This window comes from Oncorhynchus gorbuscha, unplaced genomic scaffold (assembly GCF_021184085.1).
Source record: "Oncorhynchus gorbuscha isolate QuinsamMale2020 ecotype Even-year unplaced genomic scaffold, OgorEven_v1.0 Un_scaffold_5767, whole genome shotgun sequence".
Lineage (NCBI taxonomy): Eukaryota > Metazoa > Chordata > Actinopteri > Salmoniformes > Salmonidae > Oncorhynchus > Oncorhynchus gorbuscha.
The window spans coordinates 1-16,819 of NW_025749497.1; the positions used below are offsets into that span (position 1 = coordinate 1).

The 16,819-nt window shown below is 45.3% G+C and overlaps 1 protein-coding gene across 2 annotated transcripts; it reads left to right on the forward strand.

The window, feature by feature from the left end:
• Window positions 1–10,772: 10,772 nt before the first annotated feature.
• LOC124029189 lies at window positions 10,773–14,326 on the forward strand. Of its 2 annotated transcripts, XR_006837741.1 has the most exons (3): window positions 10,773–11,024; window positions 13,373–13,542; window positions 13,961–14,326. XR_006837741.1 is itself a non-coding variant. In XM_046340992.1 (2 exons), the coding sequence occupies exons 1-2, from the start codon at window positions 10,952–10,954 to the stop codon at window positions 14,200–14,202; spliced, it is 903 nt and encodes a 300-aa protein (XP_046196948.1). In that variant the 5' UTR covers window positions 10,773–10,951; the 3' UTR covers window positions 14,203–14,326. The 2 variants fall into 2 exon arrangements, 1 of the variants encoding a protein (XP_046196948.1); XM_046340992.1 differs by having other exon boundaries at window positions 13,373–14,326.
• The last annotated feature ends 2,493 nt before the right edge of the window (window positions 14,327–16,819 follow it).

The window sequence follows — 16,819 nt, forward strand, 5'->3', positions numbered from 1 at the left end:
CATGTTTGTCATTTATTATCATGTCTTGTCCCTGTGCTCCCCATGCTATTCGTTTCCCTCTGCTGGTCTTATTTGGTTCTTTCCCTCCTATCCCTCTCTCTCCCCCTCCCTCTCTCACTCTCTCGCTCTCTCTTCTCTCTATCGTTCCGTTCCTGCTCCCAGCTGTTCCTATTCCCCTAATCATCATTTAGTCTTCCCACACCTGTTCCCGATCCTTTCCCCTGATTAGAGTCCCTATTTATTCCTTTGTGATCCGTTCCTGTGCCGTCGGTTCCTTGTATTGTATTCACCATGCTGTGATTGCGTTTCGCCCTGTCCTGTCGTGTTTTTGCCGTGATTGTGTATCACCCTGTCCTGTCGTGTTTTGTGCCTTCATCAGACGCTGCGTGTGAGCAGGTGTCTCAGTCGACTACGGCCTGCGCCTACCCGAAGCGACCTGCAGTCTGTGGCCGCTTCTCCAGTTGTTTTCCCCTCTACAATCTAGAGGATTTCTGTTATTCCGTTTTGAACATTAATAAACTCTGTTTCTGTTAAGTCGCGTTTGGGTCCTCGTTCACCTGCATGACAGAAGGAACCGACCAAGGAATGGACCCAGCGACTTCAGACGCTCGTTACACTGCCGTCGAGAGATCCAGGAGCCATGCCGGCCAGACACGAGCAGGAATTGTCTGCTGCTCGCCATGCCGTGGAGAACCTGGCCGCTCGGGTTTCCGACCTCTCTGGACAGTTCCAGTCTCGTCTCGTGCCACCTGTTACTCCCTGGCCTGCCGAGCCTCCAGAACCCAGGGTTAATAACCCACTTGCTCTCCGGGGCAGCCCACTGAGTGCCGCTCCTTTCTCACGCAGTGTGAGATTGTGTTCTCTCTCCAACCCAACACATACTCTAGAGAGAGAGCTCGGGTTGCTTACGTCATTTCACTCCTTACTGGCCGGGCTCGAGAATGGGGCACAGCTATCTGGAGGCAAGGGCTGATTGCTCTATCAAATTCCAGAACTTTAAAGAGGAGATGATTCGGGTTTTTGACCGTTCAGTTTTTGGTGGGGAGGCTTCTAGGGCCCTGGCTTCCTTATGCCAAGGTGAACGGTCCAGGCAACGGATTATTCCATTGAGTTTCAGCACTCTTGCTGCCTCCTAGTGAGTGGAACGAGCCGGCGCTGCTCGCTCGTTTTCTGGAGGGACTCCACGCAGTGGTTAAGGATGAGATTCTCTCCCCGGGAGGTTCCTTCAGATGTGGACCTTGATTGCTCTCGCCATCGCATGAACGACGGGTAGATCTTCGTCTTCCGGGCTCGTGAAGAGAGCTCGCATCAACGGTGTTCCCTGCTCCGCATCGCAACCATCTCCCTCCTCTGGCTTTGAGACTGAGCCCATGCAGCTGGGAGGATTCCGCATCTCGAATAAGGAGAGAGACGGAGGATCACCAACCGCCTGTGCCTCTATTGCGGAGTTGCTGGACATTTTGTTAATTCATGTCCAGTAAGAGGCCAGAGCCCATCAGTAAGCGGAGGGCTACAGAGCGCTACTACTCAGTCCTCTTCATCTAGATCTTGTACTACTATGTCGGTCCATCTACGCTGGACCGGTTCGGGTGCTACATGCAGTGCCTTGATTGACTCTGGGGCTGAGGGTTGTTTCATGGACGAAGCATGGGTTCGGAAACATAACATTCCTTTCAGACCGTTAGACAAGCCTACGCCCATGTTTGCCTTAGATGGTAGTCATCTTCCCAGTATCAAATTTGAGACACTACCTTTAACTCTCACAGTATCTGGTAACCACAGTGAGACTATTTCTTTTTGATTTTCCGTTCACCGTTTACACCTGTTGTTTTGGGTCATCCCTGGCTAGTATGTCATAATCCTTCTATTAATTGGTCTAGTAATTCTATCCTATCCTGGAACGTTTCTTGTCATGTGAAGTGTTTAATGTCTGCCATCCCTCCCGTTTCTTCTCTCCCTACTTCTCAGGAGGAACCTGGCGATTTGACAGGAGTGCCGGAGGAATATCATGATCTGCGCACGGTCTTCAGTCGGTCCCGAGCCAACTCCCCCTTCCTCCTCACCGGTCGTATGATTGTAGTATTGATCTCCTTCCAGGGACCACGCCTCCTCGAGGTAGACTATACTCTCTGTCGGCTCCCGAACGTAAGGCTCTCGAGGATTATTTGTCTGTGTCTCTTGACGCCGGTACCATAGTGCCTTCTTCTTCTCCGGCCGGGCGGGGTTCTTTTTTGTTAAGAAGACGGTACTCTGCGCCCTGCGTGATTATCGAGGGCTGAATGACATAACGGTTAAGAATCGTTATCCGCTTCCCTTATGTCATCAGCCTTCGAGATTCTGCAGGGAGCCAGGTGCTTTACTAAGTTGGACCTTCGTAACGCTTACCATCTCGTGCGCATCAGAGAGGGGACCAGAGTGGAAAACGGCGTTTAACACTCCGTTAGGGCATTTTGAGTACCGGGTTCTGCCGTTCGGTCTCGCCAATGCGCCAGCTGTTTTCAGGCATTAGTTAATGATGTTCTGAGAGACATGCTGAACATTTTTGTTTTTGTCTATCTTGACGATATCCTGATTTTTCTCCGTCACTCGAGATTCATGTTCAGCACGTTCCGACGTGTTCTACAGCGCCTTTTAGAGAATTGTCTCTCGTAAAGGCTGAGAAGTGCTCTTTTCATGTCTCCTCCGTTACTTTTCTCGGTTCCGTTATTTCCGCTGAAGGCATTCAGATGGATTCCGCTAAGGTCCAAGCTGTCAGTGATTGGCCCGTTCCAAGGTCACGTGTCGAGTTGCAGCGCTTTTAGGTTTCGCTAATTTCTATCGGCGTTTCATTCGTAATTTCGGTCAAGTTGCTGCCCCTCTCACAGCTCTTACTTCTGTCAAGACGTGTTTTAAGTGGTCCGGTTCCGCCCAGGGGAGCTTTTGATCTTCTAAAAGAACGTTTACGTCCGCTCCTATCCTCGTTACTCCTGACGTCACTAGACAATTCATTGTCGAGGTTGACCTTCAGAGGTAGGCGTGGGAGCCATTCTATCCCAGCGCTTCCAGTCTGACGATAAGGTTCATCCTTGCGCTTATTTTTCTCATCGCCTGTCGCCATCTGAGCGCAACTATGATGTGGGTAACCGTGAACTGCTCGCCATCCGCTTAGCCCTAGGCGAATGGCGACAGTGGTTGGAGGGGCGACCGTTCTTTTGTCGTTTGGACAGACCATAAGAACCTTGAGTACATCCGTTCTGCCAAACGACTTAATGCCCGTCAAGCTCGTTGGGCGTTGTTTTTCGCTCGTTTCGAGTTTGTGATTTCTTACCGTCCGGGTAGCAAGAACACCAAGCCTGATGCCTTATCCCGTCTGTTTAGTTCTTCTGTGGCTTCTACTGATCTCGAGGGGATTCTTCCTTATGGGCGTGTTGTCGGGTTGACAGTCTGGGGAATTGAAAGACAGGTTAAGCAAGCACTCACACACTGCGCGCCGCGCGCTTGTCCTAGTAACCTCCTTTTCGTTCCTGTTTCCACTCGTCTGGCTGTTCTTCAGTGGGCTCACTCTGCCAAGTTAGCTGGTCATCCCGGTGTTCGAGGCACTCTTGCGTCTATTCGCCAGCGCTTTTGGTGGCCGACTCAGGAGCGTGACACGCGCCGTTTCGTGGCTGCGTGTTCAGACTGCGCGCAGAAGAAGTCTGGTAATTTTTTTCTGCTTCTGCTCCTGGTCTTGCTGGGTCTCAGTCTGTTCCCTGCCATCGCATCTCTCCTGTTCTTGTCCCTGCCCTTGCTGTGTCTCAGTCTGTCCCTAGTTCTCATTTTTTTTAGAGTAGTACCCTAGTTTCCCTTTTTATCGTTTTTCGTTACGGTCCTGAGGAGAGGAGTTGGGTTCTTTCTCGGGACGTGCTGGACCGTTTGATCTATGATTTCCTCCGTTGCTGCCAGTGTTCCTCCTCGAGAGCGCCAGGAGGCGCTCGGTGAGTGGGGGGTACTGTCATGTTTGTCATTTATTATCATGTCTTGTCCCTGTGCTCCCCATGCTATTCGTTTCCCTCTGCTGGTCTTATTTGGTTCTTTCCCTCCTATCCCTCTCTCTCCCCCTCCCTCTCTCACTCTCTCGCTCTCTCTTCTCTCTATCGTTCCGTTCCTGCTCCCAGCTGTTCCTATTCCCTAATCATCATTTAGTCTTCCCACACCTGTTCCCGATCCTTTCCCCTGATTAGAGTCCCTATTTATTCCTTTGTGATCCGTTCCTGTGCCGTCGGTTCCTTGTATTGTATTCACCATGCTGTGTTTGCGTTTCGCCCTGTCCTGTCGTGTTTTTGCCGTGATTGTGTATCACCCTGTCCTGTCATGTTTTGTGCCTTCATCAGACGCTGCGTGTGAGCAGGTGTCTCAGTCGACTACGGCCTGCGCCTACCCGGCGACCTGCAGTCTGTGGCCGCTTCTCCAGTTGTTTTCCCTCTACAATCTAGAGGATTTCTGTTATTCCGTTTTGAACAGCTCTCTCCCTCAGTGACATGAATTAGTATATTTCATATTCTCAGAACCCAACAGTAGGTTTTAAGGTGTGGCTGCATGTTTGTCGTGGACGCATCGTCACTCTTGATGTTCTTTTTCCAAGTCTGAACAGGCCGTTCTTCTCTTTCCTCAACTAATTGAAACCTCAGGGACAGACATCCTGAACGACTCTGATGTCAGACCTCCCATCAGCCCTCTACACCTCGCTGTGAGTAAAGCCTACCTGCTCCTGTAGTGGTCTCCATATGACAAATGGCACCATATTCCCTATTTAGTACACTACGTTTGACCAGATCCTTATAGGCCCTGATCAAAAGTAGTTCACTACATAGGGAATAGGGTGCTATCTGGGATGCAAGCATGGTGTAGATTTTCCACAGGAAGTTGACTGTCCAGACAGACTCACACACCATATTCCGATCTATTCCTGATTAGTGTAAAATACATGAATATTCTACACAGTGATGATGAGGATGATTTCCTTATTTGCCATTTGAGTTAATCAACCTCAGAGGAGAAGTAGAGTGTTTGTTTCTCAATCCCACGCTTGGCATGAACCTCCGATGTTGATGCTGAAGCCACAATCAGTTGTATATTGCACAAATCTGTCCTTTATGGAAGAGTGGCAAGAAGAAAGCCATTTCTTAAAGATATCCATAAAAAGAGTCGTTTAAAGTTTGCCACAAGCCACCTGGGAGTCACACCAAACATGTGGAAGAAGGTGCTCTGGTCAGATGAAACCAAAATGGAACTTTTTGGCAACAATGCAAAACGTTATGTTTGGCGTAAAAGCAACACAGCTCATCACCCTGAACACACCATCCCCACTGTCAAACATGGTGGTGGCAGCATCATGGTTTGGGCCTGCTTTTCTTCAGCAGGGACAGGGAAGATGGTTAAAATTGATGGGAAGATGGATGGAGCCAAATACAGGACCATTCTGGAAGAAAACCTGATGGAGTCTGCAAAAGACCTGAGACTGGGACGGAGATTTGTCTTCCAACAAGACAATGATCCAAAACATAAAGCAAAATCTACAATGGAGTGGTTCAAAAATAAACATATCCAGGTAAGTATTAACTTAAGGGGGCTGAATAATTTTGCATGCCCAATTTTTCAGTTTTTAATTTGTTAAAAAAGTTTGAAATATCCCATAAATGTCGTTCCACTTCATGATTATGTCCCACTTGTTGTTGATTCTTCACAAAAAATACAGTTTTATATCTTTATGTTTGAAGCCTGAAATGTGGCAAAAGGTCGCAAAGTTCAAGGGGGCCGAATACTTTCGCAAGGCACTGTATGTTCTTCAAAAGAGAGATCAGGGTCCAGAATAACGCCGAGGTCCTTCACAGTTTCATTTGAGACGACTGTACAGCCATTAAGATTAATTGTCAGATTCAACAGAAGATCTCTTTATTTCTTGGGACCTAGAACAAGCTGTTTTGTCCGAGTTTAAAAGTAGAACGTTTGCAACCATCCACTTCCTTATGTCTGAAACACATGCTTCTGGCGAGGGCAATTTTGGGACTTCACCATGTTTCATTGAAATGTTCAGCTGTGTATCATCCGCATAGCAGTGAAAGTTAACATTATGTTAACCTAGGATAGGATAAAGTAATCCTTCTCACCCCCCCCTTAAAAGATTTAGATGCACTATTGTAAAGTGGCTGTTCCACTGGATGTCATAAGGTGAATGCAACAATTTGTAAGTCGCTCTGGATAAGAGCGTCTGCTAAATGACTTAAATGTAAATGTAATGTTTTCGAATGACATCCCCGAGAGGTAAAATATATAGTGAAATCAATAGTGGTCCTAAAACGGAACCTTGAGGAACATCGAAATTTACAGTTGATATGTCAGAGGACAAACCATTCACAGGGACAAACTGATATCTTTCCGACAGATAAGATCTAAACCAGGCCAGAACTTGTCCGTATAGACCAATTTGGGTTTCCATTTGGGTTTCCAATCTCTCCAAAAGAATGTGGTGATCGATGGTATCAAAAGCAGCACTAAGGTCTAGGAGCACGAGGACAGATGCAGAGCCTCAGTCTGATGCCATTAAAAGATCATTTAACACCTTCACAAGTGTAGTCTCAGTGCTATGATGGGGTCTAAAACAGACTGAAGCATTTCGTATTCATTGTTTGTCTTCAGGTAGGCAGTGAGTTGCTGCGCAACAGCCTTTTCTAAAACTTTTGAGAGGAATGGAAGATTCGATATAGGCCGATAGTTTTTTATATTTTCTGGGTCAAGGTTTGGCTTTTTCAAGAGAGGCTTTATTACTGCCACTTTTAGTGAGTTTGGTACACATCCGGTGGATAGAGAGCCATTATTAGGTTCAACATAGGAGGGCCAAGTACAGGAAGCAGCTCTTTCAGTAGTTTAGTTGGAATAGGGTCCAGTATGGAGCTTGAAGGTTTAGAGGCCATGATAATTTTCATCATTGTGTCAAGAGATATAGTACTAAAACACTTGAGTGTCTCTCTTGATCCTAGGTCCTGGCAGAGTTGTGCAGACTCAGGACAAATGAGCTTTGAAGGAATACGCAGATTTAAAGAGGAGTCCGTAATTTGCTTTCTAATAATCATATTTTACTCAAAGAAGTTCATGAATTTATTACTGCTGAGGTGAAAGCCATCCTCTCTTGGGGAATGCTGCTTTGTAGTTAGCTTTGCGACAGTATCAAAAACGAATTTCGGATTGTTCTTATTTTCCTCAATTAAGTTGGAAAAATAGGATGATCGAACAGCAGCGAGGGCTCTTCGATACTGCACGGTACTGTCTTTCCAAGCTAGTCGGAAGACTTCCAGTTTGGTGTGGTGCCATTTCCGTTCCAATTTTCTGGAAGCTTGCTTCAGAGCTCGGGTATTTTCTGTATACCAGGGAGCTAGTTTCTTATGAGAAATGGTTTTAGTTTTTAGGGGTGCAACTGCATCTAGGTTATTGCGCAAGGTTAAATTGAGTTCCTCAGTTAGGTGGTTAACTGATTTTTGTCCTCTGGCGTCCTTGGGTAGACAGGGGAGTCTGGAAGGACATCAAGGAATCTTTGTGTCGTCTGTGAATTTATAGCACAACTTTTGATGTTCCTTGTTCGCGGTCTGAGCAGATTATTTGTTGCAATTGCAAATGTAATAAAATGGTGGTCCGATAGTCCAGGATTATGAGGAAAAACATTAAGATCCACAACATTTATCCCATGGGACAAAACTAGGTCCAGAGTATGACTGTGACAGTGAGTAGGTCCAGAGACATGTTGGACAAAACCCACTGAGTCGATGATGGCTCCGAAAGCCTTTTGGAGTGGGTGTGTGGACTTTTCCATGTGAATATTAAAGTCACCAAAAATCAGAACAGTATCTGCTATGACTACAAGGTCCGAATTCAGGGAACTCAATGAGGAACGCTGTATATGGCCCAGGAGGCCTGTAAGCTTAAAAAAGTGATTGAGTAGGCTACATAGATTTCGTGGCTAGAAGCTCAAAAGATGAAAAAGTCTTTTTTTTTTTTGTAAATGTAAATTTGTTATCGTAAATGTTAGCAAAACCTCTGCGGGATGCACGGGGGATATGGTCACTAGTGTAGCCAGGAGGTGAGGCCTCATTTAACACAGTAAATTCATCAGGCTAAAGTCATGTTTCAGTCAGGCCAATCACATCAAGATTATGATCAGTTCATTGACTATAATTGCCTTTGAAGTAAGGGATCTCCAGGCTCTGATCAGGCCCTACACCCAAACAAGGGCACTGCGTTCATCCACCTCTGGCCTGCTCGCCTCCCTACCACTGAGGAAGTACAGCTCCCGCTCAGCCCAGTCAAAACTGTTCGCTGCCCTGGCCCCCCAATGGTGGAACAAACTCCCTCACTGTTATGCAGGTGAATGAGGACCCAAAAGCGACTTGGCGAAAACAGAGTATTTAATCCAGTAAGGTTACTTTACAAACAAAAGGCATAATACTACTCGTAATGACGAGAACAGACAGGAGACTTGATCAAGAACTGCAGGTTGCCTCGGGAAGGCACTTGAACGTAGCAGACTCAGACACCTGCTCACCACGCAGCATCTGAGGGAAACACAACACGACAGGGCAATACATAGACACAGCACGGTGAACAATAGATAAGGATCCGACAGGACAGGAACGGAAAACAAGGGAAGAAATAGGGACTCTAATCAGGGGAAAAGATAAGGAACAGGTGTGGGAAGACTAAATGATGATTAGGGGAATAGGAACAGCTGGGAGCAGGAACGGAACGATAGAGAGAGGAGAGAGAGGGAGGGGGAGAGAGAGGGATAGAAAAAGGGAACGAACCTAATAAGACCAGCAGGGGGAAACGAACAGAAGGGAAAGCATAATGACAAGACAATCTAAGACAAAACATGACACTCACGACGCCAGGACAGCGGAGTCAATCACCACCTTCCGGAGACACCTGAAACCCCACCTCTTTAAGGAATACCTAGGATAGGATAAGTAATCCCTCTCACCCCCCTTAAGATTTAGATGCACTATTGTAAAGTGACTGTTCCACTGGATGTCATAAGGTGAATGCACCAATTTGTAAGTCGCTCTGGATAAGAGCGTCTGCTAAATGACTTAAATGTAATGTAAATGTAATGGATCTGACATTAAGTAGCCCTATTTTGAGATGTGAGGTATCAATAATGACAGGAATGGAGGTCTTTATCCTAGTGAGATTGCTAAGGCGAACACCGCCACGTTTAGTTTTGTCCAACCTAGGTCGAGGCACAGACACGGTCTCAATGGAGATAGCTGAGCTGACTACACTGACTGTGCTAGTGGCAGACTGGCTAACAGCCTGCTGCCTGGCCTGCACCCTATTTCATTGTGGTGCTAGAGGAGTTAGAGCCCTGTCTATGTTGGTAGATAAGATGAGAGCACCCCTCCAGCTAGGAAGGAGTCCGTCACTCCTCCGCAGGTCAGGCTTGGTCCTGTTTGTGGGTGAGTCCCAGAAAGAGGGCCAATTATCTACAAATTCTATCTTTTGGGAGGGGCAGAAACTAGTTTTCAACCAGCGATTGAGTTGTGAGACTCTGCTGTAGAGCTCATCACTCCCCCTAACTGGGAGGGGGCCAGAGACAATTACTCGATGCCGACACATCTTTCTAGCTGATTTACACGCTGAAGCTATGTTGCGCTCGGTGATCTCTGACTGTTTCATCCTAACATCGTTGGTGCCGACGTGGATAACAATATCTCTATACTCGCCAGTTTTAGCTTTAGCCAGCACCATCTTCAGATTAGCCTTAACGTCGGTTGCCCTGCCCCCTGGTAAACAGTGTATGATCGCTGGATGATTCGTTTTAAGTCTAATACTGCGGGTAATGGAGTCGCCAATGACTAGAGTTTTCAATTTGTCAGAGCTAATGGTGGGAAGCTTCGCCGTCTCAGACCCCGTAACGGGAGGAGTAGAGACAAGAGAAGGCTCGGCCTCTGACTCCGACTCGTTGCTTAATGGGGAAAACCGGTTGAAAGTTTGTCGGCTGAATGAGCATTCCTACAGCATTTCCCTCCAGAAACCGTGAGAAAGTTGTCCGGCTGCGGGGACGTGCGAGGGGATTTATACTAACGTTACTATCTGTACTTACTGGTGGCACAGACGCCGTTTCATCCTTTCCTACACAGAAATTACCCTTGCGTCTGAAGCTGGGCTTGTAGCACAGCTATCCTCACCGTAAGGCGATCGTTCTCCTGTATGAGTACAGCGACTGCAATCAGAAGGCATCATGTTAATGTTACTACTTAGCTTCGGCTGTTGGAGGTCCTGACGAACCATGTCCAGATAAAGCGTCCGGAGTATGAGGATTCTGTGTTATGCACTATAGCCCGTTACCATATTTGTGATTGAATATTATCTGCTGTTGGCTTGTGTGGATGTGTGTTATGCAACATAGCTGAATTGAAACATTGTTAACCGTTTCAGGGCCATGGGCCTCTCATGATGGAAAAATACAGAAGACGGGACCTGTGCAATGAGTTGCGGGGGGCACATTCAGAACATAGTGTTGTGAGAACAGTCTTGTTAGATAACAGGAGCCAGGTGCCTGATAACAGCATATTCTACACAGCTACAACCACTGACGCGTTTAGGGGGCTGGGACCAGCCTCTACGCTAACGATCAACGATAGGCTGGTGGAGTCTAAACCATGCCCAGTCTCTACTCTGACAGGCCGGCTCGGAAGCAGGAACTACTGAGTATATTTTAATATTTTCTCAGGAACAAGTCAGTTCTGTTTTGCCCTGTGGTGGGACAGAGAGCCCGTATATACAAACAATGCATTTACCACTTATTGCTTAGCCAATAAAAAAAATACATAGCATACGTCAGTGCTTCATTGTCATATTTATCCTGATACCAGATTCGAATTGACGCCACCCTGACAATTGGTGACCCCGAACGTGATCTGGTGAAGGACTTCGCTGGACATTGATGTGCCAGCCGATTGGCCAGTACTGTCGTCGGACGGTGTGTCTCACAAATCCTGACCGGTCAACTAAAAAAGGTAAGCAGATACCTGTTGTGAAAAACTAAAGTTCTGCACATTGACGTTATCCAAATTTAGTTTTGTGAGACACCTGTTTGATGTAAGTAACCAAATTCTATACATTTATATTGGTAAAGGATCATGACGAATACATAGTGGTAAATGCAATTTTGAACTGATCGATCGCTCTTATGGTATAACAACTAATGTAATGTACTAAATGGGTCGGTTGGTGTAACACGTACCCAGTTGTTTGAATGACGGTGAATCAGATTGGTTAACGGAATTTACTAGTGTGTGTGTGAGCAGGATCGCAATGTAACAATGAATGCTGTGTACTGGTGTGCATGAGGACATTTTTCTAGTATAAATGGATATTTACTTTGGGTAAATTTAGAGTGAGTGCAGTACTACTGGGATATAAGTGGGCGCGCTGTATCAGAGTGAATGATCTACGGATAGAATATTCAGGCTAACAAATTAAAAAGACCTGTGTTACATTGGATGGTTGCTGAAGCATATGTAGTACATTAGATATTTCAGTTGTAGCTGGTATCAAGTTTGAATGAAAGGTTAATAGATCCTTATAAGGTTTATAGTATCTGGTTGTATTGCATAAGAGTGAGGGAAGATAAATAACTGTGCATTTTTATTATTTAAATTGAGTGATTCGAACTGACGTATGTTTGTAGGTTTGAGTGATTCAACCGTGTATGTTTGCAGGTTTGAGTGATTCAACCATGTATGTTTGCAGGTTTGAGTGATTCGAACTGATGTATGTTTGAAGGTTTGAGTGATTCAACCATGTATGTTTGCAGGTTTGAGTGATTCGAACTGATGTATGTTTGAAGGTTTGAGTGATTCGAACTGATGTTTGCAGGTTTGAGTGATTCGAACTGAAGTATGTTTGCAGGTTTGAGTGATTCAACCATGTATGTTTGCAGGTTTGAGTGATTCGAACTGATGTATGTTTGAAGGTTTGAGTGATTCGAACTGATGTTTGCAGGTTTGAGTGATTCGAACTGACGTATGTTTGTAAGGTTTGAGTGATTCGAACAGATTTTTGTTTGAAGGTTTGAGAGATTCGAACCGTATGATTGTGGTACATTAGGTATTAAGTCGATGTACTAATACCAAGTGTGTATGACCTTCGGGTAAATAACAGGTGTGAGACCTAGGTTATGTTTTGAAACGGTGTTTACTAGACAGTGGCTAGATTGGGACACATTCTAAGGCAGCACACAATTGAACCTGCTAATTTATATTGTATTCAAATTAAAACAAGTAATCGAAATACATTAGACAATGGCTAATCAGGAGGCAAAGAAGGTGTTGAAAACATTGAACTCAGCATTAGAGACCAATGGAGCAAAAGAGAAAAAGAAAAGAGAAAAATTATACAGATATTTATAGCATCCAACCCGGAAGCCAGCCACACCAATGTGTCGGAGGAAACACCGTGCACCTGGCAACCTTGGCTAGCGTGCACTGCGCCCGGCCCGCCACAGGAGTTGCTGGTGCGCGATGAGACAAGGACATCCCTACCGACCATGCCCTCCCTAACCCGGACGACGCTAGGCCAATTGTGCATCGCCCCTTGGACCTCCCGGTCGCGGCCGGTTACGACAGAGCCTGGGCGTGAACCCAGAGTCTCTGATAGCACAGCTGGCACTGCAGTACAGCGCCCTTAATCACCCGGGAGGCTGAGACATGATATCTTAAAGGGGTACACTCACATATGAAATATTACAAGTTTTTATTTTCTGAGTCTTAATTAAATAGGTGAAATCTTTTGATAAAGGAATGTTGTTTGATATAGTAAAAAACACTTCTTTGGGGGGGTGGTATGACTTATGACCTCCATTGTAACTTTCCTTTGTGGTCTGATCAGCCTCATTGGAAAGCCATTTGGATGGAGAATCTAGGGTCATTTGCAATACTGATATTAAGGTAATTTAATACAAAAAGGCATTGATATTTACATTATAGTGTCATTAGATTTTCTCTGATGAATGTGGTGTGAAAATGAGCTAGGATAAGTTTTAATTATGGTAGACTCATGTTAAGTATTTGGGACATATTTTGAGCCAACAGGGCTGGGAAGAAATTTAGATATTTGTGTTTGGTTTTAACACCTGTGTATAGGAGGGTGCCAGTGTACCTGTGTAATGGGGGAGGGTGTCCATATGGGGATTACATGATAACCAATTTAGGACAGTTCTGGGATTGGAGAAGAGGGTATCCTTAGAGCATAGGGGATCCCACAAAGGTGGATAGGTTTTCCATGATATGGGGGAAACCTGGGAGCACTGTTGAACTCTGTAAAGGTGATGACATCCTCAAAACTATTAAGCTCTCTGATGCAGGCACTTACACCCTCGGACTACAAAGGACCGGGACAGACACGATGGGTGTGTTTTCTATTAAGGTGCTGCCAAAACCACAGAGGTCCCAGACGAACCAGAGCCAGACACACTCCTCTACCACCCCTGGACCGAGCCTGCCACCCACCACCACTGTGTCAAATCCCATTCAGGTAATTAACATTAGAGACTATTCAGATATTGATCAATTAGGCACTGAGACTGGTTTTGATGGTAGGGACAATTTGTGGCTGTCTTATATGAGGTATACAGCTAAGACCCTGAAAAGAAAGGACTGCATTGTATGTGGTCATGCTAGACCTGTTCTGGCTACACACCCATTTTCTATAGGAGAAGGACAGGGGTGCTTGTGTATTCTGAGAAGTTTTTACCAGGATAAGCCCAATTCAACCCTCTGTTCCTCTTTGAGGCTTGTGTTTCCTACAATATCTCCTCATCGGGCCCCTTGGGGTGTTAAGGCATATGGGGGCAATTACAGTTGCATCACGGGTGCAGGTAGTGGCATGGACTATGGGAGATTGCCTGAAGCTGATTGCAGCAGTAACATAACTATTAATGCCACTTGGCCAGTTGCAGGTCTAAACCAAACTAGTGGTCTGGCTGATGTGTGGTGGAAATGTGGACCCAAAAGAGTACTGAGACCCATTCTTAGAGGAGACTGGCAAGGTACGTGTGCTCTGACCAGTTTGATAATTCCACTGACCATTGTTGATGTTACTGCTGAACAGCTGTTGGGTTCTGTATCCAGGGGGCCTGAAACATTCCATCCCATGGGAGACATAGACGTAGTGCTCCATGGACGGAGGATGTAGTTGACAGCCTCCAGTATTTATGCTGCAGTAGTTTATGTGTCTGGGGGCTAGGGTCAGTTTGTTATATCTGGAGTACTTCTCCTGTCCTATTCGGTGTCCTGTGTGAATCTAAGTGTGCGTTCTCTAATTCTCTCCTCTCTTTCTTTCTCTCTCTCTCGGAGGACCTGAGCCCTAGGACCATGCCCCAGGACTACCTGACATGATGACTCCTTGCTGTCCCCAGTCCACCTGGCCGTGCTGTTGCTCCAGTTTCAACTGTTCTGCCTTATTATTATTGACCATGCTGGTCATTTATGAACATTTTAACATTTTGGCCATGTTCTGTTATAATCTCCACCCGGCACAGCCAGAAGAGGACTGGCCACCCCACATAGCCTGGTTCCTCTCTAGGTTTCTTCCTAGGTTTTGGGCTTTCTAGGGAGTTTTTCCTAGCCACCGTGCTTCTACACCTGCATTGCTTGCTGTTTGGGGTTTTAGGCTGGGTTTCTGTACAGCACTTTGAGATATCAGCTGATGTACGAAGGGCTATATAAATACATTTGATTTGATTTGATTTTACACAGACAATAATCTGTTGGGTGTGCCAGTGGGGGTTCCTCATGAGTTTCAGGCCTTAGGTAGGAATGATGGACTCTGGCACTTACTACCTATTATAGGTCCAGCCATAGTGGATGCAAGACAGACTGCATGGATAAATTATATCTACTATAATCAACAGCGGTTTGTGAATTACTCCCATGATGCACTCACTGGTATGTCTGAACAGCTGCAGGCCACATCTAGGGTTGCCAGACAGAATAGACTTGCTTTGGATATGCTTCTTGCCAGTCAGAGGGGTGTCTGTAAGATGTTTGGTGAACAATGTTGCACGTTTATTCCTAATAACACCAGTCCAGATGGTAGTATATCTAAGGCCCTTAGTGGGCTTGATGCACTATCTGCTGAGATGAGGACCATGGCGGGGGGGGGGGGGGGGGAGTCTGGACTGTTCTCTTGATTGGGAGCCTGGTTTGGTAAGTACACTGATATGGTGGTTACTGGATTTCTGACTCTAATTCTTGTATTTTTATTATTGATGTGTTGTGCTGCTTGCATCATACCGTGTTTTAAGAAGTCTGTTACAGATGTGAAGGCTTCAGGCATGATGCCTTTGCTTGATGCTCCAGTTGGAGATGCTGATACTGAATCAAGCTTTCAGGGGAGGATGGGACTGACTTAGGATGACCCATGGTATGCTGTGGGTGAGGTAGTAGAATAAATATTTCACCACCACAGTTCCTTCTTTTACATTTTTGTTTTATGATAAGTTCTTTCCAGTATGTTTGTTCTCCCTGTTGTGAAGGTTTGGAGTCCCTGGGTGGCATGAAGCCCAACTGGTACAGGATAGGAGTAGCTGAGAGGACCAGATGGTTTATAATAATGCTTTGCTCTGCTTTACTTTGTTTTCCATGACCAAAGTTGTATCCTATATCTTACATGTCAATAAACAAAGTGTTATCCTGTTTTTGATAAGTGACACCCTTATGGTTGTCAAAAGGGGGAGACAAAAGCATATATCACTTGATTTTTGTTCTATTTTCCTTGGTTGATTTCTGTAAAAAATATGTTTTATTTAACTTTATTATTTTCATGAAATGCTGTTAACATATGTTATGTTGGAGCACTGAAATATAGGATAATGAGTGACACCCTTGTGGGTGTCAAAAGGGGGAATCAAAAGCTCCAGTTTCTATATAAATGTTAAGGGACATGCATCACTTCCTTGATTCACAAAATAAAGGTTTAAAGTTCATGGGTTCATCAGCAACCTAGTATATCGGATGGTGTGGTTAAAACCCACAGGGGTGTAAACAGGGGGATTATGAGGATTGTGTTATGCACTATAGCCCGTTACCATATGTGATTGAATATCTGCTGTGACAGGCCGGCTCAGAAGCAGGAACTACCGAGTACATTGTAATATTTTTGTCAGGAACAAGTCAGTTCTGTTTTTCCCTGTGGTGGGGCAGAGAGCCCGTGTATACAAACTATGCATTTACCACTTATTGCTTAGCTAATAAAAAAATGCATAGCATACGGTGCCTCATTGTCATATTTATCCTGATACCAGATTGGAATTGCCGCAACCCTGACACGATTAAGGGAAAAACCAAAAATAAACAGTATTTAATAAGTAAAAACCGTAAAGTTGTCATGTAGCAAAGTAGGCAAAACACAGCAACAAGTCTGCAAGTTGTGACCGGAAATGGCGTCAAAATCACAGGTGAAAATGCTGTTTGAGGTATCATGTGATGCTACTAGCATAAATGGACCAACACTGAGCAAATTTATCTTAAGTCAAATGGCAATTTAAAACACAGGGGTCAGAGTATTATTGCTGAGGCATGGATATAATGCTAAATAAATGTTGCCATCACCCCAGTTACTCAAGTCAGGTCATAGACCTCAACTCCAAGTAGGAACCACCAAAACAATACAGAGGACACAAGTATTACAGTTAATGTTTATTTGAGCTAAAACAAGCAAATGCAGTTACACACTGGACTAGAGTACCCGTGAACTCTTGCATGTCCCACGTCAGATATCCATGGCGTCGTCAGAGGACGGGCCGGTCGGG